The sequence below is a fragment of the Melanerpes formicivorus genome, unplaced genomic scaffold (genome assembly GCF_026170545.1).
Source record: "Melanerpes formicivorus ecotype bairdi unplaced genomic scaffold, bMelFor1.0.p_v2 SCAF_2, whole genome shotgun sequence".
Classification (NCBI taxonomy): Eukaryota; Metazoa; Chordata; class Aves; order Piciformes; family Picidae; genus Melanerpes; species Melanerpes formicivorus.
The window spans coordinates 29263073-29291027 of NW_027142354.1; the positions used below are offsets into that span (position 1 = coordinate 29263073).

Consider the following 27955-nt stretch of genomic DNA (forward strand, 5'->3'; position numbering starts at 1 on the left):
CACAAAGAAATGAAGAACTAGGATAAAATAATGTTTTCCTTTCCTATCTTTAGTTTAGGCTGCAAAATACTGACTTTGCTTCCCAAATAACTGTATAAACAAGCCCCTCAAGCTTAGATTACTTAGCCATATTTTTCTCTTCAAAAGAGCTATATGCAATTATTAAAAAGGAAAAGCCTACTAACCATGAGAAACTCTGAAGAATGAGGACATCAACATATGCATAAATAATTTCTAAGATAATCTTAGGAAGGATAAAAGCATGAAGTGTTTTTGAGGTACATCAAAGTTTCTAAAGGTACATACCGAATACTGGTACATTTAGAATATTTACATATCAAAGTATCATAGTATCAGTCAGGATTGGAAGGGACCACACGGATCATCTAGTTCCAACGCCCCTGCCATGGGCAGGGACACCCCACACTAGATCAGGCTGGCCAGAGCCTCATCCAGCCTGGTCTTAAACACCTCCAGGGACAGCACCCCAACCAACATGTAGAAGGTGGTATGGGGTTTTTTTATCGTTGTTCGTTTGGGGTGTGAGTTCTTGTGTGTGTGTATGAGTATTTTTTTTTTTGCTGCTGCTGTTCCGTTTTATTGGTGTTTTTTCTAGTGGCCTGGTGGTCATTAAACCTGTGTCTATAGATTTAGTGTTTGAACAGCCTCTATAAGCTAAGCTGTGACACGCAAAAGCTTTGCAGATCAGATATCTTTCAATACATTAGTTAACTGTAATTTCTGGAAATTATTGCCAGCTGCATTGCATTTATCAGTCATTTATATTTTTTCAGGTCTTACCAAGTGTCATACATACCAAGTGAGAATATTTCTGAGATCACTCTATTAGGTATACTTTAAAACTGAAGAATAAAAGGTATACAAATGCTGTTGCCCTTGTTTAATATTTTTACCTGTTCTATAAGTAGAGTGGCGTTGCTCTCCTTCTGGGTGATGATTTTCAGGCAGCTTTGGAAGACATGAGCAAGCACCTCTAAACTTGCATTACCAGATGAAAGCAAGTTTAATTCTAGCATGCATATTTCAGGATATATTAATTCTCCTTGATTGATGTTTTCAGCTAGGTCATTAAAATAACCTGAAGGACCAGTACATCCTGGCTCTGCCTTTGTGTCTGCTCCTGAAAGAAGACGCTTGTCTCAGTGAAACTTACTCAGTTGAATACAGTTAGCATGATTAAAGTAGAATATCCAACAACATACTTTCTTCAACTTTCTCACTGATACTAAACAAAAACAGTAACTAGCTTCTAATCAGTTTTCAGAAGTTAGTATAATCTTCTATTCTGCTTTGGATTTTCAAGTTTTTTTCTGCTGATACAGAAGGGCAAGGATGTAGTTTCTCCCATTACATGCTCTTAAATTATGCGCCTTCATTTCCTGGGAACTGGAGACATGGTAACAATGAAATATACAATTCTTGAAACAAGACCCTAAAATCATTGTGATGGAGCCTCGAGCTTCTACACAAAGACTTTGAGCTTGCAAAGGAAAAAATAAAATAACTGAAGCTTTTCTCCTATGTTAAAAGGTTGGGGGAAACACTTGTCTACTTATTTGACTCAGAAAATGCATGCGATAGCATATGGCAGAATATCTGCGAGACAGTCAAAAAAACATCTACACCATTTAAACCTCTCTTGTTACATCTTGGAAAAACTTTAAAACACCACTTACAAAATGTATTTGGTACATATATGTCTTATGCAAACATTTCATGGAAATATTTCAGGTTAAACTTCTAATTTAGAAATGCTTTAAAAATGTTTTATATCTGTTGATAAGGCCTAGTCAAACAGCAACAGATTAATTAAGCACTATTAAAGGCTGGTTTTGTTCATGCTGAGCAAAGTATAAGTATCTAATATTCATCACAAAGGAAACAAAATTAAAACAAATCCATGCTCAAAATGAATTGCATGAACAATACAGCAAGAGGTGTGCACATCAGTTGTTGAATGATTACAAGAGAGGTATTTTCTATCACAAGGGTGCTATCACAAGTCAAACAAAGCAGACAATTGGGAAAAGCCAGCACAGATTCACCAAAGGCAAATAGTGCTTGACAAATCTGATGATCATCTGATCATCAACAAAGTCACCTCCTGAGCCGATGTGGAGGGGTGAACATCTACCTGGATTTCTCCAAGGCTTTTGATACAGTTTCCCACAGCCTTCCCCTAGAGAAAATCATGTGTTACAGTCTAGACACGGGGTCTGCACAGGGGTTGGGGATCTGCCAACCTGTCACAAATGTGGTCAGGGGATTGATAGTGTGCCCAACGCTGTTTAATATCTTCAGAAGTGATCTGGATGATGGGATCAAGTGTACTCTGATGAAGTTTGACAATTATACTAAACAGTGGGGAAGTGAACACTTTACAAGGGAAAGCCACCCTGCAGGAAGACCTAGATAGGTTGGAACAGTGGGCTACCAAGAACTTTATGAAATTCAGTGAGAGCAAGAATAAAGTCTTGCACCTAGAAAGACATAATCCAAGAGTGTAGCACAGGCTGGAATCTACTTGCTTAGGGAGTCTAGAGAGCAGCTGTAGAAAGGGACCTGAGGGTCCTGGAGGACAACAAACTCGATATGAGGGAAAAGCATGTTGCTGCAGCAAAGAAAGCCAAAAAGCTGCCAAGAAACAAACAAACAAAGACATGCTAGAGCGTGTAGAGAAATGCTATGTAAATGATCAAAGAATCAATGAACAGTAGAGGCTGGAAAGGACCTACAGAGACCATCTAGTCAAACCCCTCTGCTAAAGCAAGGTCACCTAGATCAGGTTGCACAGGAACACAGACAAGTGGGTTGTGAAAGTCTCCAGAAAAGGGAGACTCCATAACCTCTCTATCATCCATTGCTCTGTAACCCTCAGTTAAAGTTTTTCCTTATGGTCCTTACGACCATGCTCCAGTATTTAAAGGGCGGTTACAAAGAAGATGGAGATGCCCTTTTACAAGGAGTCACTTGGAAAAGACAAAGGCTAATGGGTACAAGTTACTCTTGGAATAACTTGATTGGAGACAACAGGGAGGTTTTCCACAATGGTAACAATCAGTTATTGAAACAATCTCTCCAGGGAAGTAGTGAATGCCCCAGCATTGGGCACTTTTATCAAGCAGCTGGACAGGGTGACAGGCTACTATGTCTAGACCATCCTTTAGCCAAGAACAGTTGGTCCATATGATGTCAGTATTCTATAATGCCTTCCAACCTTACATTCTGTGATATAGTTAGACTATCTACTTTTTTTACAAGATTGTTATAATATTGAATATTAAGTTCAGCATTGGTTTTCAAACAAACTACTAATAAGCATCTCTGAAGAAAACTGCTGCTAGACCACAATAACACATTTGAGCCTCAGGACTTCAGAGCAGTCATAAGTCAAGACAACCAAGGCAGAACAGCTCCTGTAACACTCAGGAAGAATATTCTACATCTCTCTATCTGTAGCTGCATTTTACTGGAAGCAGTTTAACTTCTTTATTTCTATCTTTTAAAGGTCTCTGATGCTCACTTTATTTCTGTACATCTCAGAAGACAAGGAAGCTTTGCTGTGTCATAAAGACAGCTTTGTATATTTGGAAAGTTCTTATTTACCTTCATTCTTGGTTTCACTGTCATCAGGGTTACTTTCACTATCTGCTTCATATCCTTCCTCTTCAGCAAAGAGTTTAAGACTACAGCATTGTGATTCTTCAGTTTCTTCAGAAATGTCTCCAGGCTGTAACACGGGCTCCTTTTCAGTGTAATGGGTCTGTATAACACATCAAGCATATTTAACACCTTCAGTCAGAAAAGCAACTAATTTAGAACCTTTCAGATGTCTATTTTCTCCAAATCCACAAACAACAAACCCAACTGAGCAAACAGTGAGGGTGGTGAGACACTGGAACAGGTTGCCCATGTGCTCAAAGCCAGGTTGGACAGGGCCTTGAGCAACCTAGTCTAGTGAAAGGTGTCCCTGCCCAAAGTTGGGTTAGAACTACGTGACCTTTGAGGTCCCTTCCAACCCAAACCATTCTAACATCCAGAATTCAACTAGTTAGTGCTTCATACCTTTTCTGTTTTTTCTTCAGAATGATCCAGATCATCAACAAAAGAGCCCAATGCAATACGAAGTAATGAATCAAACAGAGGCTTTGCCAAGTCAGTTTCTATGACTTTTGATTGAGCAAGCTGCTCTCTTACTTGAAGCAAGATATCACTCACACTGATATTCTGTATTTTGGAAGAGACAAACATTTTGATTCATGTTATTCTGTTTCAGCTAACACAAATGAGCTAATACTTGCATTTAAGACTTTCCCTCATCCACCCACACTAATCTGATTCCTCAGCTAGAATCATCATATTTCATCCAGTACCTTGCAATAAATGCTCTCTAGAACTACCTGAAAGGAGGCTGTAATGAGGTGGGGGTTGGTCTCTTCTTCCTTTCTCTCACTTGATACTAGGGAAAAAATGTCCCGAAATTATGGCAGGGATGGTTTAGATTTGGTATCAATAACGTAAGAAAGGTAAAAATCTCATCCAGCCTGGATCAATTCGTCCCTCTGGAAATCTTTCTCCCAGCCTCCAAGAAGCAGGGAATTGACAAATATAGATCCAACCCAAAAGAACAGAAGACAAAGGTCATGTTGACTAACAAGCAAAGGGGTCAAGATCCTCACTAGCATCCTAAAATTGACAAGTGTGAAAATTCCTCTTCAGAAACAGCAGCTGCCAGTTTGTTTGTCCACCCATTTCCACCTTTTCATGCCTGCTGACCACTATTAAACACATCATTTAATTGTGTGCCTTCAATGCTACACAAAAAAATACAGTGCCATAGCAACAACATAAGCTTTTTTTCATCTCAGAGAACTTTTGCCTAAGTTACTGTTAAAATAGTGCATGTAATAACTATGACTATAGCAAACCAAGGGAAGTTGCACAGTACCTGGTGAAACATCTCCACTTCCGTCTTCTGCTGCACAGTGCTTGCACTGTGCAAGCATATTGTCAGCAGGGCTTCTAGCAGCCTGATACCTTGAAGTGCCCACTCAGTCTCATCTCTTACAAAAGTCTTTATCCCTTCAAGATTGTCAACTGCAGTAAATGAAGTATGTTCTCTACTCAAAGAGCTGTCACAGGAAACGCATTCAGGCACCAGCTGTTCTTCACCAGCAAGAATGTCAGAACTATCAAGTTCCAATTGTGTCACCTCTCCACTTTTAGCCAGCTGAACAGAGTCATCCTTGCTGAGAAGATCACCATGTAAACTTCTGCTGCTTTCACTCAACACCTTCTTTTCTAGCTCCACTTCCTTGCTTTTTGCAAGTTTCTGAATTACCAGAATTAGTAGTCTATAGCATGCTTCAAAGCCTCCAAGTCTATGGAACTGTCTCTGGAAAACTGAACTATACAAATAGATGCGACGACACATGGTCCAAATATCTGCAGCCCTGGGAATATGTTCCAGAGAGGGCAAAGTGAGGCTTTCCAGGGACAGATATGGTAATCTGTGGCCTAATGGCTCGCTAGCTGTACTGTCATACCCTGAAGTATCTTCAGAGTCATTAGCTGAATCCAGGTCACCATCTGCTTCTTTACTTACACATAAAAAAGCAACACAGAGGAACAGGTTTATTGTGTTGATGTGTATATCTTGGCTCGCAAACTTTTTCTTTTTTGGGTAAGCCTCTTTCAATCCTGCATAAAACTTGCTTAGGCTCTGAGGAACTTCTGAAACAGCATGCTGGCTACAAAAAGAAGCAGCCAAGTCAGGCATAGATTCCTTTTGTTCACTCTTCAGGTCTTCCAATTCTGGTATCACTTGCTCTTTTTCTTGATCACCAAGGCAGAGCATCAAAGTCTCTAAAACTTTCAAAGAATGGCTCCTCAAAGCATCTAGGTAGTTTAACTCAGTCATTTGGTTCACTCCATTACAACTCAGAAACAAGTCTCTAATCAGCCTGCAAGAGAAAGCAAATAAATTAGCCACAAATTTATATAGTTTAGATGACATATGTTATTCAAAAATAACATTCTGTTGTACATACCTAAGTAACACCATAAATTACTGTAAACTGTAAATTAAAGAGAGGAGGGACTTGCTTGTAGTACTCTAGATTCAAGTAAGCATCATCTGGCTGGTAGCAGAAATTCAAAATTCTACTTATTCAAGATATACTTAGGAAATATTAATTAAGCTCTAAAATGCAGGCCACAGAGATGCATGACATTCAAAACATTAGAAGTGTTTAAGCTTTATTTGTGACACTCATTAGCAGTACTTCTTTCCCCTACCTTCTTATGAACAATTAAAACCAGAAAATATTATTTCTCTCAGTTTCATGACTTCACCAGAAAGTGGAGATTCTTTTGCCAATAAACTCTAAGTTTTAAGGCATTTTAATAGGTACAGTGTATTTCAGATAGAATTCAGGAATACCTTGCAAGCACAGATTATTTGTGCAATTGTTATGCCAGGATGTCCAATGTTAAAAATAAATAATTAAATCCATATTTGTTTCCAAGTGTTTTTCCCTTATTTCTCCTCCTCAAATATTACAGTTAATACAGAATTTGGAGTAAGGATGGGTAAGATTCTTAGTGTACTATGTTTGCTCATAGGCATGCACATTCCTTACCCTTCTATCTCCTTCCCACAGGGTCAGCTACACACTCTAGAATCAAAGGAATCATGTAGTTGTGTATTCCTATGTAAGCCAGTAGGAAACAGGATTTAAGCTTTTTTCCTTGCCTCTCTGCCACTAAGTACACTTTCAAAAAATGAACTGCTTCTGATTTGGTCAGGTAGCATAAGAGTTAAAAAGTGGATTATCTATAGTGTATTGGATTGTCCAGGGAAGTGGTGGAGTCACCATCTCTGGAGGTGTTCAAGAAACACGTGGACATGGCGCTTCAGGATATGGTTTAACAGCCATGGTGGTGTTAACAGTTGGACTCCATGATCTTAGATGTCTTTTTTCCAATTGAAACAATTCTATGATTATTCAGCTATGAACAGAAGAGATCAGAATCTTTCCTGGACAAAAAGATACATTCATATTCAGAACAAACTTCTATGTATTGTATTAAACTATTTCATCAATTCAGAAATAAACAAGAAAATTTCTATTTCATGCCTTGGAACAATGCTTGTGGGTATGTTTCTTGGGGGTTTGCTTGTTTGTGTGGGGTTTCCCTCCCACCCCCTCTTTTTTTTTTTAACTTGGGGGTGCTAACAGCTAGCCCAAGCAACTAGGTATAAATGAACATGATTTAGTAACCTAGGAAAGTTATTTCAGGACAGGTAAATATCTCAAGCCTTATTTTTTAAATATGGTTTCTACAGGGAGTATTCTTAGAATGAAAAGTGAAATTGATTGGAAAATGAAGTAGTTTAATTTCCAAAGAAAAGTGACATGTCAGTCTGTTGAATACTCCTGACTCACTTTAGCACAAGGAATTAAGAGACTAGAAAGGATGTCACATTGGACAAGGTTGGATTTTTTTAAATATTTGTTTCTACACACCTCAGCCACTTAAAGATCATCAGTAGGGAGCCCTCTCTTTCTCAAGTTTATGAACCCACAATTATATTTTACATTATTCAAGCATTTATATTGTTGCCAAACCTACACTATCGAAGTGCTGCCCACAGTCCAAGTAAAACTCATGTTCTGATTAGTAAAAAATACACAAAGCTCTACACATAATTAGCATGCTTTTCATTAACAAGCAGAAAACCAACCAACCTGGATTTAAGCAACACAGGTAGCACTTGCAAGTAAGTCTGAAGTACTTCAGATGGCAAACACTGGCTATGGTAACTGCATGTGTATTTATCTGCTGTAGTTAGTCCAAGTTGTTGAGCATGGCAAGCTAGTTCAACTCCTCTCTGAAGAACGGGATTATAAATACAGTTATATAGTTTCCATTGGACCACAGCATTTCCCTTTTGAATTAAGTAATAAATATGGTTTGCAATCTGCACACCACGTAGCTTGTCTTCTTCAAAAACAATGTCCTGATAAGCCTCCAATGCGTCCCATCTCAACAACATATCATCAGATCCACTACTAGGCAGAATCCCCTGAGCTCTGCAAGAGGAATTCGATGCCAGACCAATATCACTAGAGTTGCCCTGCAAGGCATCTTCCAGCTGAGCAAGCTGATCACAGTCAACGGTACATATATTGCATGACGCCTGTATAATTTTTGGAGAAACTTCTGCTCCACCAAGTTGATCCAATATAAACTTGTTAAGGATGTTCAATATGTGCTGTTGGAAGTTTTTTAGTATTGGCAATTTGGAGGCATGAAGCAATGGGACAATCACAGACTTTGGATCCATGCAACAACATATACCTACATTATGGACACCAGAGAGAATCTGAACACAGGTACTGCTCAAAGAAACTTTTTGTAACAAGTGCAAACACTGGTGTGCACAAACAGCAATGCAACAGCATCTGTCAGGATAATGAACTTCGCCATCAGCAGTTTCAAAAGGGTTTTTTGAAGCTTGGTTTTTAAAAGCAGATACAGGAAGTCCAGAGAGATCTCTGTGGTGATGCATGAAGTGAGAGTACTCACATCGTCTGTGTCTCTTTCTTGTACACATTGATTGATGGAGCTGCTCTGATTTAACATTTTTGACAGAGCTGATTATTTTCATGATGCTGTTGATTAGGGCTTTCAGATGGTCTGAGGCTTCCCCAGCCACTCTCTCATTCTTTGTACACAGACATTCCATTTGAAGCACTGTTACTTCAAACAGCTTAAATCCCTGATGCTGTATGAACTCATGAACCAGATCTATAGCTTGACTAAAGCAGAATGGATTAGAGGCCGCACTCTGTAGGCAGCAGATCAAAATCTGCAAAATCCCTTCTATAACTTCAGGTAGAAGCAAGGCTCTGTGGTGATACCTGGAAAATACATAGTCATCCTGAATGGGCTGCTGTAGTGTTCTCTCATGTCCTGCAGCAGCAGGATCAGGTTGCTTTTCCAAGTAAATTCTGATTTTCAGTGCTGCTTTCAGTAAATCAGTTAAATTTCTTCGCAAATTCTCAGGCATTGTTTCTGTATTGCTGATGTCTAAAGACATCAGCTGCAGCACTGTTCGAAAAAGCATCCTTTGAATCAGAGCCACAGGTTCTTCTGTCCAGCCTGCAGAAACAACTTCACTTTCTGTGTTACCACTTAGAGTGCAGTCTCCAAATCCTGTTAAGAATTCTGTTAATGTGGGCACCACACCAGCTGAAAGAGCAGAACTATGATTCAAAGTAATATCAAATCTGCACACTTTCTCTAGAAGAGACAGTAAGACATGGCATAAGTCAAAAGGAGAGTTATCTATGCTGCTCTCAGCAGTTCCTGCAGCTGGCTCATTGAAAATCTCTGGATTTAGCTCATGTGTTGGAATAATTTTGCTGGAGTTTTCTAGGTCAGGAGCATCAGGATTGACATTTGGTACCACTTCTGTAGGTAGGGGATCAATTCTACCTATAGGGTAGGTGTCCCTAACTGGCTTTGTTAAAAAAGGCTGCAGTAACTGGGAGCATCTGTGTTTCATTACTACAGTAGTCTTGTCATCAGAATTGCCTTCTGAATCTGAAGTGGACAGCTGAGATCTTCTTGCATCTCGCACAGAATAGCGATGGGTGGGTTTGCGAAAGCGTCCACCTTTTCGAGATCGAGGATGTAGCTTCACGGAAGTCTGCAGTGACGAACGAGTGCTTCCCTCCAAACCTAGCTTCTCCTGAGCAGATTTCATGGAGCTGCAATTATTCTCTTTGGTCAGGCATATGTCTGCTGTAAAGGGTATTTTGAAATCTGTTGGAGCAGAAAGATAACAAAGAAACATTATAATACACCAAAGGGTTTTTCCTAGTTTTAGTTTAATACTTCCAGCTTAACAATAACTTTTTAAAAGGTTGTATCTTAATAGGTCATGGGTTTGCCTATATCAGATTCTGATACCAAACAATGTATTTTCTAAGGAATGCAGCCTGCTTCTATTCATAATCATCCAGTATTCTTTTATTTTACAGAGCCTGCCTCCCTGATAACACCGCATTTCTTTCATACTCTGCTGTTTACTGTTTGACTTTAAGCTCATTCTCTGCTTCCCATTGCTTCAATTTTTGGAAGAAAAAGTTTGACTAATCTCTTGACAGCATGTATCACTTTTTGGTTTTGTTTTCAAAAGAATCAGTCAGTTTTCCCCTTCTACTCATCCCAAACCACTTCACATTAGCAGAAATACCATACAGTCTTTCAAATCACTTGTCTCCCACAAGTCCCCTGAAAAGAAAAAAAATATAAAAATCTTTCTACTAAGTTCAGCTATACAGAAGCAAGTGTTGCCCTTCACATTGATCAAGAGCCTTTACCTTCTCTATATAGTTTTGATCTTTGTCAGCTGACATAACAGGGGTATTTTTGAGTTTAAACTTCTCTGCAGAATCTATATCTGCATTCCATGGTAACAGAATATGTATTACCATGAACTAGTACTCTTTAGTGGAAGTCCTAAGTAAGTAACTTTTTATACCCTTAATGCTGGAAGTGATAAAACATACCTATTGCTTTTTCTTCTTGAACAGGGATTTTCCACACCAATGGCAGAAGTGACAGGAGGAGGGTCAGAAGTTCTTCCCGACATGTCAGCTCCTATGTTAGAAATTAAATGGAAACAAAAGTTTCCATGATTTTGATCTCTTTATTTTACAAAGCTATTCAGCATTCATGGCATTGCAAAAATGGCCTAACTGCAAAGAGTGCTACAATCATCAACAACAGCCAATCGGAAAGTCTAAGATATTCATGACGCTTCTGCAACTGTTTCTATATGAAACTCTCCTAATCCCTCTTAGTGAAGGAATTCCTCACGCAAAGCAAAGAGCAAATTAGAAGTCAAAAGCAAGTAAGTTGTTGATTCAGACAAAGCTAACAAAGCCCAAGACAAGTCTGAAATGTCTGTTGTTCCAAAATTGTAACTTCCAAGAACATTATGGGAAATCTTCTACTTCCTCAAAAATGGCATGTTTAAGCAAACGAAAAAGCTTACATTTATGAAGCAATGAAGCTTTATGGAAGGCAAGAGTGAAGGCCATTTCTATTTAAAAAAAACCAAACAAAACCATACAACCAAAAACCACAACAGAACAAACACTAAAAAAAAACCCACCCTAGTCCTACTAGGATTGTAAGACTTCAACACTAAGCATTTCAGAGCAGAGAGGGACACAGAATTCAAACACAACTCTTTCACTGGGTGCTATGCAGCACTATCAGAATGATTTCATTCCTATAGATAAAAAATGTCAAACACAAGTAACATGTAGTTTTCAAGCACATAATTGACTCAATACATTGTACCACAAAGGAAGACAAGAAAACCAGCACCAAGAACAACATGAGCTGGACAAATGCACACAGTCAAAGGTCAATATGAAAAAATGATAGCCAGGTAAGAAAAACTATTACCTGATCAATAATTGAGTTCAGTGTGGTAAGCAAAACAAACCCACGGCCTTGAACCAGATATTGTCCCAGTGCTGCCATATGAGTTTCTTCCTCTTCATCTTCCCTGGCCTCTGCCCTCTGGACCACTGCATTGCACAGTCTGTTGACATCTGTCAAGAATTCTCGTGCCAGTGAGTTACTGGCACTGCTCATGTCTGAGCTGAGTAGAGGAAAACACAGAAATTAAACCCATCAGAAAATACATTCCTTATGGGAAAAAGAAGGGGAGAAAAAGAGCATTTTTTCCCTGTATTATTCCCTCCCCTCTGCAAAGAACAGGGTGTCTGTAGGACTGAGAGATCAATATATCAATGATGGGTGGAAGGGAATGAAGCAGACAAGCCTGGGGATGTCAGCTCATTTCACTGAAACTTTAACAACACACAACCTCTAACACTCATTTTGTAAAGCTATCAGGTAAAAGCCCATGACACTCATTCTCCACACTGCATAAACAAAAGCTAAGAACTTGATTTAAGCTTTTCTTTGTAACCTGGTTGTGAACAACCTTCATAGTGCTTTCTTTCAAGCAAGGTTGATCAGGTGGCAGTAATACAGTTAACACAAAATACAATTCTATATGTATTCAGGAGAAAAATCATAGAATCAGTCAGGGTTGGAAGGGAACACAAGGATCATCTAGTTCCAACCCCCCTGCCATGGGCAGGGACACCCCACACTAGATCAGGCTGGCCAGAGCCTCATCCAGCCTGGTCTTAAACACCTCCAGGGATGGGGCCTCAACCACCTCCCTGGCCAACCCATTCCAGGGCTTCACCACTCACAGTGAAGAGCTTCTTCCTCAGGTCCAGTCTGAAATGCCAAAAGCTGATTCCCAAACTGATTAATTTTACTTTAGATAATGCACACAAGGCACTCACACTTTTTGTTTGTTCTTTCTATCTTATAAAAACACTGGTTTTGTCTTCTCTTATGTTATACCACAGTACAAAGTCAGCACTACCACATGCTGAAGAGAAGACCCCACAAAAATGCATGTCGTCACTAGAAAGCTGTCAAGAAGATCACTGAAGACAAAACAAAACCAAGAATCAGTGATGGCAACTACACAAAGCAAACATTTAATCCACATAAACCCCACTTAATATTACATTATTAGCTCTTTGGATAAACAGCTGAAGTAGCATGTTCCAAAGACAAGTATTTTCATCGTGTCCAAGCACAGAACATGCAAAAAGGCAGTCAAATAACTTTCCATATAATATTTAAATGTAACAGGTGGATTAATACTGCTTGAACAAGAAACATCTACACAATTATTTGGTAAAACAAATCAGATCTTATGAGAAAGTAGCTCCTTTTAGTATCAAGGTTGTGAGTACTGACATGTATAACAACATTCTCTGTAGGAGTAACAAGAATATTCTTACCAGAATTATTTTGCCAGTTTAACACATTTATCTTCTATTTGGAAGAAAAAGAAAATTCTGTTCTGGAAATACCACCTTTGGTTCACCTGTTTAAAAATAAAAAGGAGAAAAAAATATCATGGTTAATAAGCAGTTCATTTGGTTTTAAAATTCACTTTATGCTATTTCAAATTTATGAAAAGTCTTTGAGAGGTTTAGGGATTTCTGTTGAGTAAAGCTCTAGATTTCACTGTTAGCTTTAAGCTAAACTGTCAAAGGGTTTATTAATTTTTCATTTGAAAATTGAAGAGCTCCTAGTCATTACACTTCCCTTCACATCTTTAGACTATATTCAATCTAAAAAAAAACAAAAGCTATTTTAATCCTCAAAAAATACTCTTAAGCATTTTTTGCTCTCATTTTCCGGTCTTGAACAAGTGGTCATTATTAAACCATCGAGTGTTACTAGGACTCTGCCAGTCTTCCTTACAGTTAATTCCCATTTTTTAAATTACTGTTAGAATATTTGTATAAGGTGCCATTGAGTACATCTTAGCTGAGTCCAGTTTCTAACAAAGCCCTAAAATTCACAGAAGCTGTATCAGCTGACACATACACAGAGATGAACTGTCCAAACCCATTTTTACTGAAGTGCCTGCAAATTGGGGTGCTTCAGTTGCAAGCTAATTTACATGCTAAAAGTTCCTTCTCTAAACATGGTGAAGAGCCAAAAATGCATTTGCTATCAATGGGAATACAAAGCATGGTAGCCAAGACAAGCCTCAAACATCACACTACAAAGTCACCGGATGAGTGCTTATCCACAATTAATTGTGGGGAAAGATACAGAAAATGAGAGAGAAAAAAAAAACAAACAACTAAATTTATTATTTTAATCTTGTCAGAGGGCAATTAAATAAACACTTCAACTTTAAACTTAAACTTGTGATGAGCATGAACACTACATGAAAGATCTCCTTAAGGAAGGAAACAGTAAGTTCCCAAATTCCCAACAACTGGCCACTGAGTGCTAAGGAACAATACATTTCATCCACAGCCTCACAGAACAGTAACTTACCCACAGAGCTAACAAATTGCAATTCATTGCAGCTGAACAGCTAAAGCAACTAGTGGTTTTTCACCAAACTATTAGAACATGAAAATATACTATCCATCATGTTTTAGTGCCCTTCCAACTGGAACCTCATACCCGAGCTTTCCTGCATTGCTTGCACTTTTAGATGGACTTAATGTATATTGCCATATTCTAGCAGAAGGGCAAATTCTCAACATCCACAATAAGTAGTATTTTCTTGATGCTAATGCAAAGAGACACGAAGCATGTTTTCTGAATGCAAGAATATATAATTGGTAAGGAATTAAGATGCTCTCAACCTCAGTGCAGAAAAAAAAAAAAGGAGATACCATGCTGGATAATTAAGCACTGTGATCGTTCTAGGCTGTGCCTTTAAGAAAGGGACAGTTACTGGAACCCTCTGGATGAATGTTTTGGTGTAAAAATGAAAACAAAGATATTCCAAATGAATTTCATTGGTCGAATGCAACTTTAAATTTTTAGCTTTAGTTCAGTTTCAATCTCAGTCAGTTCAGTCTGTCTTTTTCAGTCTCTTTGAGCAGCTGCTGCCTCTCCTCTGTGCTGGAAGGAGTTGACCTTGAACTAACCGAGCTAACCAGATAAGAAACTAATTCTTGCATATGCTTTAAGCTAACAGCATTTCCTCCTTAATAACTACTTTTTCTCTTTCTAACCCTTTTTGGGAAAAAAGGGAGGAAGGGGGAGAAGGGGGATTGTGGGGACCCCTCCTCTCTGGAGGAGGGAAAGGTTTTCTGTGTTAGTTCTTTGCTGTGTATTTCTGTATGTATTGTAAATACTGTATGTTGTGTATATGTTCATCTGCACTTCATCCTGCTTGTAAATATAGCTTATCCATATTTTTGCTTCTCCAACCGAGTTAACTGTGGTTTCTTTGCGTGTGTGGGAGAACTGAATCTCTCACCACCACAAGCACTTAAAGGACTTGTTCCAAAAAGTGCTGGCTACTTCTCAGTCATACCTATTTCTTTTTCTGTAATTAAATTCTCTAGCAGACTGATAGCACAAATGTATCTTTGGAAACAGGATGAGTAATGATGTTATCTGAACCTATCTTGAAGCTACAGACAGAGCAATACAAGAACTGAGAAATAATTAAGATGCTTAGGGAAAAAGAAGCAAGCTCCATATGCACAGACAACCTTCTTCCTTTTCATATTTGTCTCCCAACAAGATTTTGAGCATTTAGAGCCCACTGCTTTTCAAAAAAGCTAGTGAACAACTTGCTGATGCTGTAACATAAACACTCTGCAGAGGTGTGGGGGTTTGTGGTTTGTTTTAACAACAACAAATCCACCCCCACTCTAAGGTTTCAGCTTGCTCCTCTTTCCATTGCAGATTGAGGTATGCTGATACTACACTCTACACAGCATAGCATTTCATCTTACTTCAAGAAAGTATGCCAAACAATCTGACTGAAGCAGGAACTACTCTACAGCAGAATTTTCCTTTTTCTTTTAAAGTAACATTCTTTAATTGCTGGGGTGCCTGGTAACCTGCAAACAGATGATGCATGTAAGACCTTGGACTTCAGGGATGTCATCTTAACTACGGAGAAAACACACAAAAACCCCAACCCAAACAAACAAAACAAAACCACCCAACCCTACAGTATCACATTAACTAAGCCATAAGGGAGCAGAAAAGAAACCTACCAGAATCTCAGTTCACCACTGCTGTGTGAAATCCCAATGGGGCAGTTACAGTTCTTGCAATGTATTAGGGCTTAAGATAGCTAGCCCTGAAAACTCACATTCTCATATTCCATTTCACCCTCTAGAAGAATGATTATCATATTTAATAAAAATCACCTCAAATAGAATACTTATTTCTAAAATGAAAAAGAAATTAAATCTATAAACTTTCTAAAAATAAATAAATTACTGAACTATAAATGATCCAACATTCACATATAATCTGCTCTCTTCATGTCCATCTTTATCATCCCCAATTCAATTTGTATTGTGTGTGTCTGGTGGCTTTCTGCACCATCTCTTGAGGAACTTATATTTGCTGCTGTGGTATAAATCTATTTTCTGCACTTGAAACATCTATTTTGTCTGAACTTCATAAAAGAAGTTGTTCATCACCTGAGGATCTTTGAGCCTAGGAAAGTCTTTTACTTACTTCGGCAGACTAAGTCTTTAAAAGAAATACCAATAGGCCAAAGTAGTGTTTAGATTAAAAAAGAAATAAAGAAGAGTTGTGGGGAGCTAGGTTTAAGATTATTTTTTGGTTTAGAAATTTTATAGTAGTAGTGAAAAAGAAGCTACTTAAACCACCTCTATTTGTTGTGAAGTGGATATCAAATTTCTTCCAATTTCTCATTAGTAAATAGTTGTATCAGTCTAAAATGACCATGCCACTGAGTGCTGTTCATATAGCTGCATATGCAGGCCTGAATGCCAGAGTAAAACAAAGGGATAATGTACCTAAGAAGGTATGCATGGTACATAAAAGTCACCTGCAAGCCTTAATTTCCCATAGCTCACTATGCTATCTTCAGTAAAAGCAGTCTTGTCTACCAGGTTATACAAGTATAACACTCCACTATGGCTATCACTATGGAGTGATAGCCATATTTGTAATAAAAATAGAATTACAAGAAGCTACTTTACAGATTATGTAGAGAGGAGTATAGAATGTAATCTATATGAAGTTTGTTTACCTTCCCTATTTTTCTGTTTCAGGTAAGAGACAAATGTTGACCAGCTTAGGCAAGTCCTTTTGAATACAGAGTGCAAGACAGCTGCATTTTCAGTGGATATTAAAACTGACACTTAAAAATATCTTGTAATTTCTTTAAGCCATTGTACAACACAGTTATTTCTGGCCTCAGATTTAAAACTTTCTACCCTTTCACTTCTTCTCTAGAGTAAAGTGTATGAGAATACAAGTCACCACTGGCCAACAGAGGCTACACTTATTTACCAAGAGGAACTTACACTGTATAAAGTATTTGTCCCATTCTCATTGCTAGTATATGTAACATTTATGCTCTGGAGAACATGCTTGTAACCTCATCAATGATTGACATTAATGACTGCATCAACAATTACATGAATCAGATTTACTTTAGAGTTAAACTTTTGATTTACGTTCAGACTTCTGCTAGCAGAGGACAAGAAAGCAATGGCACATTACTAACACTAAAGGCACTCTGTTGCTTTTACAACTGTAGTGCAGACTGCAAGGTGTTATGGAAACTAAATCTGTTTGTAATAGACAACAAATTCAACTGTCTTCTGTTTTTTAAACAAAAGCACAATTTGTTAACAATGAAATTAAGGGAATACTATGATCAGTTTCTCTGTGCAAATGGAATAAGGGAAAGAAAGAGCATGAGAGAATGCAATGCAGAAATACAGACCAAGCATGGCCAGGAACAAAACTGGAACATATCCTACAGTGCTTCCTAGAAGTCTGTACTTGGTAGTAAAATGCAAGTATGTGCCTCAAACTAAAGAGTCAAAGTCAGTATTATTCTTTTTTTTTTATCCTTTTGACATAATTCAGAGCTTCAAACAGGTTAGAAAGCAATACACAACGGACATTGCCAAAATAGTTTACAGAGCAGGAGCAACACAAGTCTTTTAAGAAAACAGGAACCTGCAATTCAAACAGAGCATCAACAAAACTTGAGACACTTTGATACCCTGTTTTACCAATGCAGGACAATTGGCCAAAAGCAATGAATATTTCTTAACCATCCAAGAACTCTGATACTCAAAACATGAGCAAACAAGACACTTCAAGTTTGGTCCATTTTCAGAACAGACATACCAGACAATCAGCTTCACAGAAGACCTCTTATTTACTTTATCTCCATCCACTTTCTGATGTGTCCTTTACTACTACCTGTTTAGGGCAGTAGGGTTACAGAAAAAGACATCCTATTAAAATGTACTAAGGCAGCATCATTCCAGCCATTAGGCTGCAGATGAAAAGCAGCTTCTTAACATAGAGAATTGATCACAAGACTGCTGGTAGATGCCAATTTTCTTGGCACAGGACTGTCAGAAATAGAGCTTAGTCTTCTGTGTAATCTACTAGATCAATATTATTTCCAAACAAGTTATTCAGAGTCTCTCTCCCCAAAACAAAGGGGGAAAAATAAAAGGGCTTAGTAGTTCTGGAAAAACAATGCATACACTGTTCTTTTAACTAACTAAGTTCACAAGTTATTTTAATGAACACTGAAAAGCATGTGAACTTTCAGAGCAATGGTCTTGCTGTTCATACAGGCATGTTTTTGTATGTATAAGCTCACTAATGCCACTTTTAAGTAAAATTAAAACTACATTTAACTTTCACCTCACCTGTGAGGGATGCCTGTCCTGCAATACTCAAAGTGTGACAGTATCTTAAGCCTCCTACAAATGTGCAGTCTATTTATGTTTTACTGCCTATGTATTACAGCAAAATTTAATCCATAAAGCTCAGCGTTTATACATAAAACCTGAGAATTAGAAAATTTCTGCCTTTAACTGGATGTTAGATTTTTATATCCTACACTGAAAAAAGTGACTGAATTTTAAGGAATTATATTATTTGTGCTTTCTGGAAAAGCAAAACAAAACAGAACAAAACAACAAAAAAACCCAAACAAACAAAACCACACCACAAACCCCAAAACAACATATGTGTTTAACCTTTGGCATTACAGACCACTAAACCATCACATGAGCTGCATATGTTCAGCTTCATTTGGAAGTCTCTGGTGCAGTGCTTATGTGGAAAAGTTTGCAGTTAGTGTGCTTTTGGGGCACTTGGATCCTGCATCACTTGCTCTTTTCTTACCAAGAACTATCTCCTGGGTTAACTCCTGACCGGGCTTTTACAAGTACAGCTTATGATGCTGCTAGAATTTCAGAATGCTTAAAAACCAAACTTGTTAAACTTAAGCACAAATAGGTTTTGCTGGCTCTACATCTGTAAATATTTACTTCTTCAAAAGTACCCCAAGGTAATAGACCTTGGGGACTAGAATTAAATGCTAACTGGCTACTTTACCAACACACTATCAAAGATCTTAATGATATGTTCTGTTACGTAAGAAAGCTGAAGGGAAAATCTGACAGAAAAATAGCACATTTTAGTTCCATGTCATCCTAGATTTTCCACATATAAAAATCTACTTGATATATCTGACCCTTATTTAGAAAAAAATACTACATTAGAATTGCTTAAGAGTCTTCAGTGCAAAGTTCTAAGAACTACAATGATTACCAATGCAAGCTGGCACCAGGGATTAAGTGATCAATGCTAGAAAAGTTGTTCTTGCCAAAGTTCAGCAGGTTATCAGGTTCTAGCTTGAGTTAAAATATGCATCCCCATTAGAAATTAGCAGATTGTCAATGTTTTCTTCCTTAAGAATCTGGATGAAATATCGAGACAAATTTAATGGCATAGGATCCCACAGGCTAGCTGCGTATTATACAAGTGCTTTAAGCCAGCTTCTCAACTTAACATCAGATTTTGTTTAGTCAATGTGAAACACCTTGGTAAGCCTTCTTGTTTAGCCCACAATCAACCTAAAAGATTAAATGATTCATCTATAAAGTACAGCACTAATGAAAGGTTCTCAAACACCTCCACTCAAGTAATGCATTAACTCTATACATATGCCATACTCCAGTATATTACGAATTATATTGTAGTTACTGGATTTTAGCAAGTTGCCTTCTTGCTAAAATCCAGTAACTACAATATAGTCGTTAGCCACATTAAATCCATTACATAAAGTTAAATTGTGCATATTTCAGACCTGTGCATGCAGACAGACAATAAACATTGTTTAGATTAGGCATGGAGAAAGCTGGAGACATTCAAAGACAATCATTGCAACATTAACTGTGTTAGAAACAAATCCGCTTGTTATGATGGAAATTAGCTAGACTACACCAAATACCACCAAGCTGTTACCAATACCATGAAAGGATCTGTTCCAGATCTTATCTGAAGTGCCACAGGACACATTTAAGAAACACATGGTACTAGAGAAAACATATACCAACAATATCCCACCATAGGACAGACCACGTAGAAAATCAGCTATGGAAGACCAGTACATTATTCAAACAGAAAAATGAAGGATTAAGATCTCTTGCAAAACATTCAGCTGTGAAAAAGCTGAAATAGAATAGCTTCCAAATGAGCTTTGTACTGAACACTTCTCACAAGTGCTAATAGGGTCTTCCCCCAAATTGAAGCATGACTCCTAAATACGTTCTTCTAATCTTTAGGTTTGATACTTACAAAGCAAGCCTTGACAGTTATGATTACACAGTAATCACTCGTAACAAACTCTAAAGATCAAGAATTACCTTCATAGACTCTGCAGAGCAAAGAAAACCACAGAAGGTAAGTCAGAAGCTCAGGACCTCTCCAATAACAAGCATACGCAGACCAGCCCTGCAAGACCAGGCAGACTTCATGAATACTCTTCCATCAGACTGCAGTACAACAGATAATGTCACTGGTGCAACCAGGAAATCACTGTAGTTGTGACCACCCTAAAAGTATGCCTCTACTTGGAGGTTATTTTTAACAACAAATGTACCACTCAAATCATGATCTGAAGAACCACACAAACCTTTCTGTAATTTATAAAATTACATTTTGATTGCAGAGAGATAGAAGAGGTAAAAAGATAAGCAGTATCTTGAGGCACTCTCGCTGAGGGGATACAAATGAGTAAAAGCTATTCCTGAAACTGAAAGTTTAGTAATTACAGAATTAAAACTAGAAAGTCAAGCGGTGAAGATAAATTCTGGCATGGTGTCTAAAGTACCCAGTTACATAAGACAGGAAGGTCAGTGATCAGAGTTAAAATAAGACACCATTAATAGGCAGAAAACCAACTCTGCTTCTGGAAGTCCATAGTTTCCATTAGCAGTGAGATGCAGAAGAGAGGGTAGGTAGTATTCTGAAAAATAAAATAAGTGTACCTAAACATCTGAAAGTTTCATACACTTAGTTCTGTTAAGCTCAGTCTGACAGCTTCTTCACAAACAGTTTTCATTGCTTTAGGAAGCAGACCCTGGATTTCTCCCAGGCCTTACACCAGTTATTTGCTCCAGCTGTGCTGACTCCTCCTGCACATAAGTGGGCCCAGAAAACCCAGTCAACAAATCAACAAATCAGGCAAAATGACTCACATAACCTCTCACTTCAGCTAGGTCTTCTCCGGTGGAAAGGCAAATATGGAACAGCTAGAATTTTTATTTTATACTTGAAGTTTAAACAGCACTCAAAATTAGTCAAGCACCATAGATTCCAACAGAAAAACTATCATCAATAACTATACTTAATTTCACATAATAAAGAGTAAAACTATGAAGTTTCCCATTATACCTAGTAATAGAGGAATGTTCAAGGAAGTCCCAAACCACTGGAGAAAAATCTAAATCCATACACAGTGCAAAAAAAGTACCCAAATTGTTTAAGAAGTCCCCAAACTGCAGATGTCCATCACAGGTGCATGCAAACAAGATTTTGCACTGCTGAGAATTCGTTGAGGCTTCGAAAACGATTCAAGATTAATTAGGAGTTGAAAAGACATGACACACAGCATTTAATCTATACATCCAGACACAAAGGAAACTCTGCTTTTCTTTGATCTTTTATTGAAGCTTACAAATCAAGAATTAAAGTAACACTCTTCAGTGACTCAAATCTCCCTTACAATGAAAGATATGAGTAATACAAACAAACAGATACCTTAGATATCCCACAAAGCTTTACACTATGAGGCTTTTGATTTGATTTCTCTACAGCAAGCTCTAAGAATGTCTGTTCTCAATTCTTTGAAATCAGGGGGTTTAACCTCTTGCCTTCCATTAGAAAGGTAATAGGTTACATGATTTTGCAATTTATCACACACAAAACACACAAATCTTCAGTAAATGCCTCCACATCACTTAACAGGAAGTTACCATTCATTTTAATGTTTCCAGTGAAGCCTTGTATTTGGTACTACCTGGCAGTAATTCCTTCTGTTTTTTCATCTTCCCAATTTTCTTTATTGTCAGATGTTTGAAGAAGCAGCAACCCTCCTCATACCTCACATTTAGTACTTCATGCTCCCATACTTTTTCATGGAGCATGGTGATGCTTTTGACTGAAGTCAAGGAGCTCAGCTTTCTGGGTGCAGGAAAAGAAGGCAATGAATACATAAATGAAAGGATTATCTGAGATTGTCAGATGCTGGCTCAACCACTCTAACACAGGTACAGTTTAACAGGCATTCATCTTCCACCATCTTTCACAAACCACCATTCATCACTTTTGCCCTCTGCTTCCCTTTTTCGTTATCCAGAAAGCAGAGAAAAGCTCTTGCACAAAGCAATAGTAATTCGCACAGTGCCTCAACTCCATACAGTTTAAAATCCCCAGAGAAACACAAGTGTCAAGAGGCAAGATCCAGATGCCTGCACTGAAGTACACAAGTGCAGAAGACAGCTCTTTCAGTGCTTATCCACTGTGTGGCCACTGCAAAATCCTACTCACAGTAATGATAGAGAGTAGCAAGTTATTTATGGGGGGAGAAGAGGACTAAGAAGTATCAGGCCAGAATAGTAGAATACTGGAAATCTTGGTCTGCTCCAACACACAAATATGCAGTGGTGATTGGAGGAAAAAAGAAAAGGGGGAAAAAAAAGGCAAGCTAGTGGAATATAAAGGAAGTATCCAGAACAAAGACACAATAGAAGTTTCAGTATTTACAGGTACCAAGATACAGCACTATTCCAGGACTCCACTGCATTGATCATAGCACTATACACCTATCCATCTTCAACATACATAAGCTAATGAATATTGTACTTTTTTCCCTCTGTCTTGCTCTTGCAGTCAACATCAGATTTAAGCTATAATCCTCAGAGAGCATAGCACAGTTACCCAAGAATCACACTAGCAAGACTCACTTCTGCTGCGTTAGTACCAAAAATCCCGACTTCCCAGGGAAACGGGACCTTAATCACACTCCAGGCTGCAAACATGAACTATCAAGAGCTAATACCAAGAAAAACTTCAATGTACATAGCACCTTTTTCTCTGTTCCCTTCACACACTCCAGTATCACTTCTGTATGGAGCGCTTTATCTGGAGGCAAGACACTTCCACGTGCTTGTTTCCACAAGTCCTGAAAAATATGTTCAAATGCAAGACCTGTATCTGAACAGGGGAAAAGAAAATCTGGATCCAGGACATAAAAAAGGTATCAAATATAAGCAAAAGTCTCCATCTCCTGAGGAGTAGCTAGGGTACAGCTAAACAAGACAGCTCAGCTCACCTGACAACTCATGACCAGCAAGAAGGTGTCTCTGTTCCTTCCCAGCAACTATTCCCTTCCTTTTCCTTCAGCACTGTGCTCATTCAATTCCTTTTCACAGTGACTCACCTCCACAGGTTTGCAGAAAGCTGTTCTTTTCAGATGGCTTTTTTTTTTTTTTTTCTCTTTAATTGCTATGTTGAAGGAACAGGCAGTTGTCACTGCCAGGAAATAGAAGAGAGAAGAGAGATACCTCCCTCTTCAGCAGTAACATGCTGCTCAATCAGCTTAACCAGCTCAGACAAATCAGCCCAGGTTACAGAACAGAAACAACCACAGATCTCTTGTACCTGATCTTGTCCAGGTATAAAATCAGGGAAATCATCTCCAGATCAGTGCTATCACAGGAGGTGATAGCTCTGATTACACCAGCTCAATTACTTGCTATTGTCTAAAGGCCTGTAAGTGTTCATCAAGTAGTAATTTGCCCGAGTAACTGACAGTCTCACAACTGTCTCTGAACTGAAAACAAGAGTCAAAGTAATCCCAGACATGTACACAGAGCCATTCCATATTACAATCCTTGTCCAATATTATAACCCAATTTTCCAACAAACTAAAAGAAGACGACCTTAAAGTTAAATCAACAATATGAAGCAGTGACAATCTCAGGCAACAGCTACTTCAGTTCTTCATTAAGGAAACTCATGGAGCCTGATAATCCCCAAAGGAATAAACCAGATGTGAGTGAGGTCTTGTTGATGACAGCTGTACATTCCAAAAGAACTTAAATTCGCCTGCAAAGGACAAGCAAGCACTTCCTAGTGTGACAGAATGCTCTTACAGAATAATCATTTCATCCTACATTCCCTCTGCTCCCTTCTGCCTGCAAAAGGCAAGTATCAAATACAGTTTTGCTTTAGAATTCCACTGCATGCAAGGCTATCTTATTTGAAAAGAGATCACCATGACAGTAGCAAAACTGTCAAATACAAAGAGTACACATACAACAAGATAAGAATCTAAGCATCTTGTCATTAACTGCACGCACACACACAAAAATACGTGGAGGCACATAAAAAAAAATAAATCTACCAGGGACTAAGAGAGAAGATGAAGCAAAGGAGCTGCTTACGAAGAATCTTAATTAAATGGTTACTAACTTCACTGAAAAACTTCTAATAAAGATTTTTAATGGAAAGTGGTCTTTGAGGACAAAAAAAAAAGACAGTGGGAAAGTAGGGAGAGACACTAACAAATCTGCATACAGCCTTACAAACCAAGTGAGGACTGACTCCCTGAGGTCTCATTTACTGTTAACTTTGAGTTTAGAAGTAAGGCATTGAAAGTTACTTGTTTTTAGTTTGCTAGATACTCTGTCTAGAGTATAAAGAGAAAGAAAGGAAAATAAAATTAAGATACCTTTAAAAAAATGGGCCTTTCTAATCTATGGCAATACATGTAAGTATTCTCATGCTTCACTCACTTTTAAGCATCCACCAGAAACTCTCAGAGAGACTGAACTACAGATTTTCTAAGGTATCTAAGAGGATGCCTTCCTTCTTTGCAATGTTGGTCTGTGAGCCTCGAGTTAAAGGCAAGAAAGATTCCCAACTCCTCACCATACTACAGCGCCATTATGATAAAAACTCCATCCAGACTTTCTTCTCTAGCCAGCTCCAATTTATAACCACATTAAATATTTTTCTGACTCCTAGCTCACCACATTCAGTCACTTGACCCCCTTCATTAATTTACTCAATTGCTCTGCTTTCTCTTATACAATAAGTATTACTCTCAGTTCCAGTGATGCACCTGCTTTCCCTGACTTCTCACTCACTGCATAGGTAAGTAAAAGGAAGCTCTTCAGTTCATTTGGGGATAGCAGGCAATGTCTCATTCTTAGATTTATTATCTTCCCCCCCCCCCCCCCCCCCCCCCCTTTGGAAGAGCATCTTTCACACATTTCCCCATGCTCTGAGCATATGTGGAAGAATTCTCAATGCTCCTCTGTCCACTCCTTTTAATAGATTAAAATAGGTGCTAAAGTGCTGCGACTTGTACGCCACATCCATCGATACTATTGCATTTCCGTGAACAGCCCACATTTGCTTTTCTTCAGACGTTATCTCTTATCTTCAACAAACGGCTTGTTGACGGCGAGGCTTTGTGCTCCAGTTTTGCACAAAAACCTCACAAAACACAGCCTGCCGTAACACACAGCCCACAGCATCCCGGTATCACATAAAGGAACGGAAAACAACCTCGCACGCACCATCTGTACACGCACACCGCGTATTAAATGTCGCCTTTCAGTAAAAGCAGAGGCCACAAGTTAGGAAGAAGCACTCCGGGCCACAAACCGCCCCATACAAAGCCACCGAACGCACGGAGCCAGCCTCTCCACTTCCCGACTTCTGCCTCTCCGAACACGCGGGCCCTGAGCGCACATCCACCCTCCTGCCGCCGCCGTCACTAGCCACCAAGGCCCGGTCCGGTCCTGTCCTTGCCCACGGAGGCCCGCGGCGAAGAGGGCCACGCCTGCGCCATCGGCGGCTGCTTCTTCCGCCTCTCACAGCCTCCACCGCCAAGCCCATCAACCTGCCCTGAGCCACCAGCAGCGATCAGCGGGTATCTTCACACCACCGAAACGGCAGGCGTCGGGTGACAGCTCGCCCCGGCCCACGCACTGCGGCTCCCGGCGCCCGTCTCGGTCCACGGCGGGGCGCCCCTACGCCGAAACATGCCGCAGAGACCTATGCCCACCGAGCTGCCCGCCTCCCCCATAACCCGGCGATGCCCGGTGGACCTTCCAAAACCCTAGAACGGAAGCAGCCGTGCGATGGAGTGCCTTCCCCGCCCTTACCCGTTCCTCGCCCGGCAGGAACGGGCATAGCTGGCAGCCCGCTCCGCTCTTATGCCACTGACAGTGTCCCGGTAGCCCATGACGGGAGGGCCCGGCTCGGCTCGGCCCGGCCCCACCGCGCCGCCCGCCCGCCCCTGTCGTCCGGGTAACGCAGAGCCCGCCCCGTCCCGCCTCTCTCCCCACCTGACTCCTCCGCTCCCGCTGCCACCGGCACCGGCGCGAGGCTGAGAGGCGGGCGGTATCACGCGCGCATCCCCAGCCAATCGGCGACGCCGCCTGGCCGAGCGGGGGCGGGGCACCGCCCCTGGGCGGCCCCGTGCTATCCCTGGGCAGCTTCGTGCCCGCCTCATGCCACGGCAGCCGCGCGGCGTGGGAGAAGGACGTGAGTGGGGGGCCGCGGCAGATGGGTTGTCTGGGAAGCACTACTGTGTGCGCCTGGGACTGGCGGCGCCGCTTGCTCCTGAGGTCAGGTTGTTACAGTGCGTGCGGCCGGTGAGCGCTACCTGGGCAGCCCGCCTGCCCGCAGCTCCTGCTCAGAAGCCCAGAGGGCAGGGGTCCGCACCTGGTGGCTCAGCCGGTTCAGACCACCTCCGTCCGTCTTCCTCCAGCTGTAAAGTCAACATATTAAACCGCCGTTTGCACACGTGTCACGTAGTTATACCCAATGCGCTCGCTGCCGTCTGTACCAGCGCTGCCCGTGCCACGTACCAGGTGTTGCCTAGGTACTGCGGCCCCCTTCCCGAGTTACCAGTATTGGGTTATTCATTTCATGATGAAGGGACCTGGATGTAAAGGGATTTGCAAGCAGCAGGAGAGCTTGCTTTCCACTTTGGTATTTGCTCTCAGTAAATTCTTGTAGCAGATTTACAACTTCAGAGCTAGGCTTTGGCATTTGGCTGAGGTGCCTGCAAGTAAGGATTGTCCCAAATGCTGCTCAATCAGCTCCCTGTCAGAGCTGGCTTGTGTGTGCAAATAATTCAATAATGTGTCTGGGCTCCCATGTCACTGTTCTTACCCTCTCTAGTAGTTCACCTTGCCTGGCCGGGGCACACAACTTATTTTCTGAAAGTAACAGTGATTTTAAAAAGCATGCACTTCGTACACCCACGTGTCATGGTTTAGCATAACCTTACTGATTCTTATAATCATTAAAAGGTATGCAGGGTGAACAAATGTCCTTACATTAGGGCATCCTGCTCACACCCTTACACCTCTTCCTGGTCATTGTTGTCCTACTCCCTGCCCGCTCTGTGCATGCTCTTTGATTACATCTCAGCTGTTATACCCAGTGGCTACCTCAGTGGCATGTTGAGATTGTAAAGTTTAAGCCAGGCTGCCTACAAGAGTCAAATCCTGGGAGTGCTACAGGCAGCAGGATCCCAGGACCCACCTGCCAAAGTAAGTTTAGATACACACGAGGTAGCAGTGGTTAAGTCTTTTGCAAATATAAACTTAGATCTGCTGTACACCCTGTGTCTTTTACTCTTTCCCATGGCATCTATCTATGGTGGTGTTTCCTATTTTTTCCCTTGGCACCTGCTTTTGGCTGCTGTTCATTCTGGTCCTCACCTTATCAACAGGAAGCAACCTCTCTCTGTCAGATGGATACTGTGCAAAGTGGACCTCTGGTCCAAGCCAAGAGAGCAACTTCCCTTCAAGGGCCAACTGTGCCCCAAGATGGTGCCTTTCTCTGAAAGTTAGGCACCTAGACAACTCTTCTGAACTTAAAATTATCTTAAATCCCTGAAAAAAAATATAGTCCTAGGCAAGTGATACTGGTA

At 40.0% G+C, this 27955-nt stretch overlaps 1 protein-coding gene across 2 annotated transcripts in view; it reads right to left on the bottom strand.

Annotated features, from left to right (window-relative positions):
• Positions 1-26302, bottom strand: part of LYST (lysosomal trafficking regulator) — a 75888-nt gene extending 49586 nt beyond the window's left edge. Inside the window, exons 1-10 of one of the 2 annotated variants that reach the window (XM_068154881.1) lie at positions 22016-22211; positions 20361-20448; positions 12942-13027; positions 11512-11710; positions 10605-10695; positions 7773-9855; positions 4970-5984; positions 4087-4248; positions 3628-3784; positions 915-1141 (exon numbers count right to left, since the gene is read on the bottom strand). In XM_068154881.1, the coding sequence (XP_068010982.1) occupies positions 915-1141; positions 3628-3784; positions 4087-4248; positions 4970-5984; positions 7773-9855; positions 10605-10695; positions 11512-11703 (3927 nt within the window). In that variant the 5' untranslated portion in view covers positions 11704-11710; positions 12942-13027; positions 20361-20448; positions 22016-22211. Of the gene's footprint in view, positions 1-914; positions 1142-3627; positions 3785-4086; positions 4249-4969; positions 5985-7772; positions 9856-10604; positions 10696-11511; positions 11711-12941; positions 13028-20360; positions 20449-22015; positions 22212-26174 lie in introns of those variants that run through there. The other variant, XM_068154871.1, reaches the window with a different exon arrangement.
• Positions 26303-27955: the final 1653 nt, after the last annotated feature.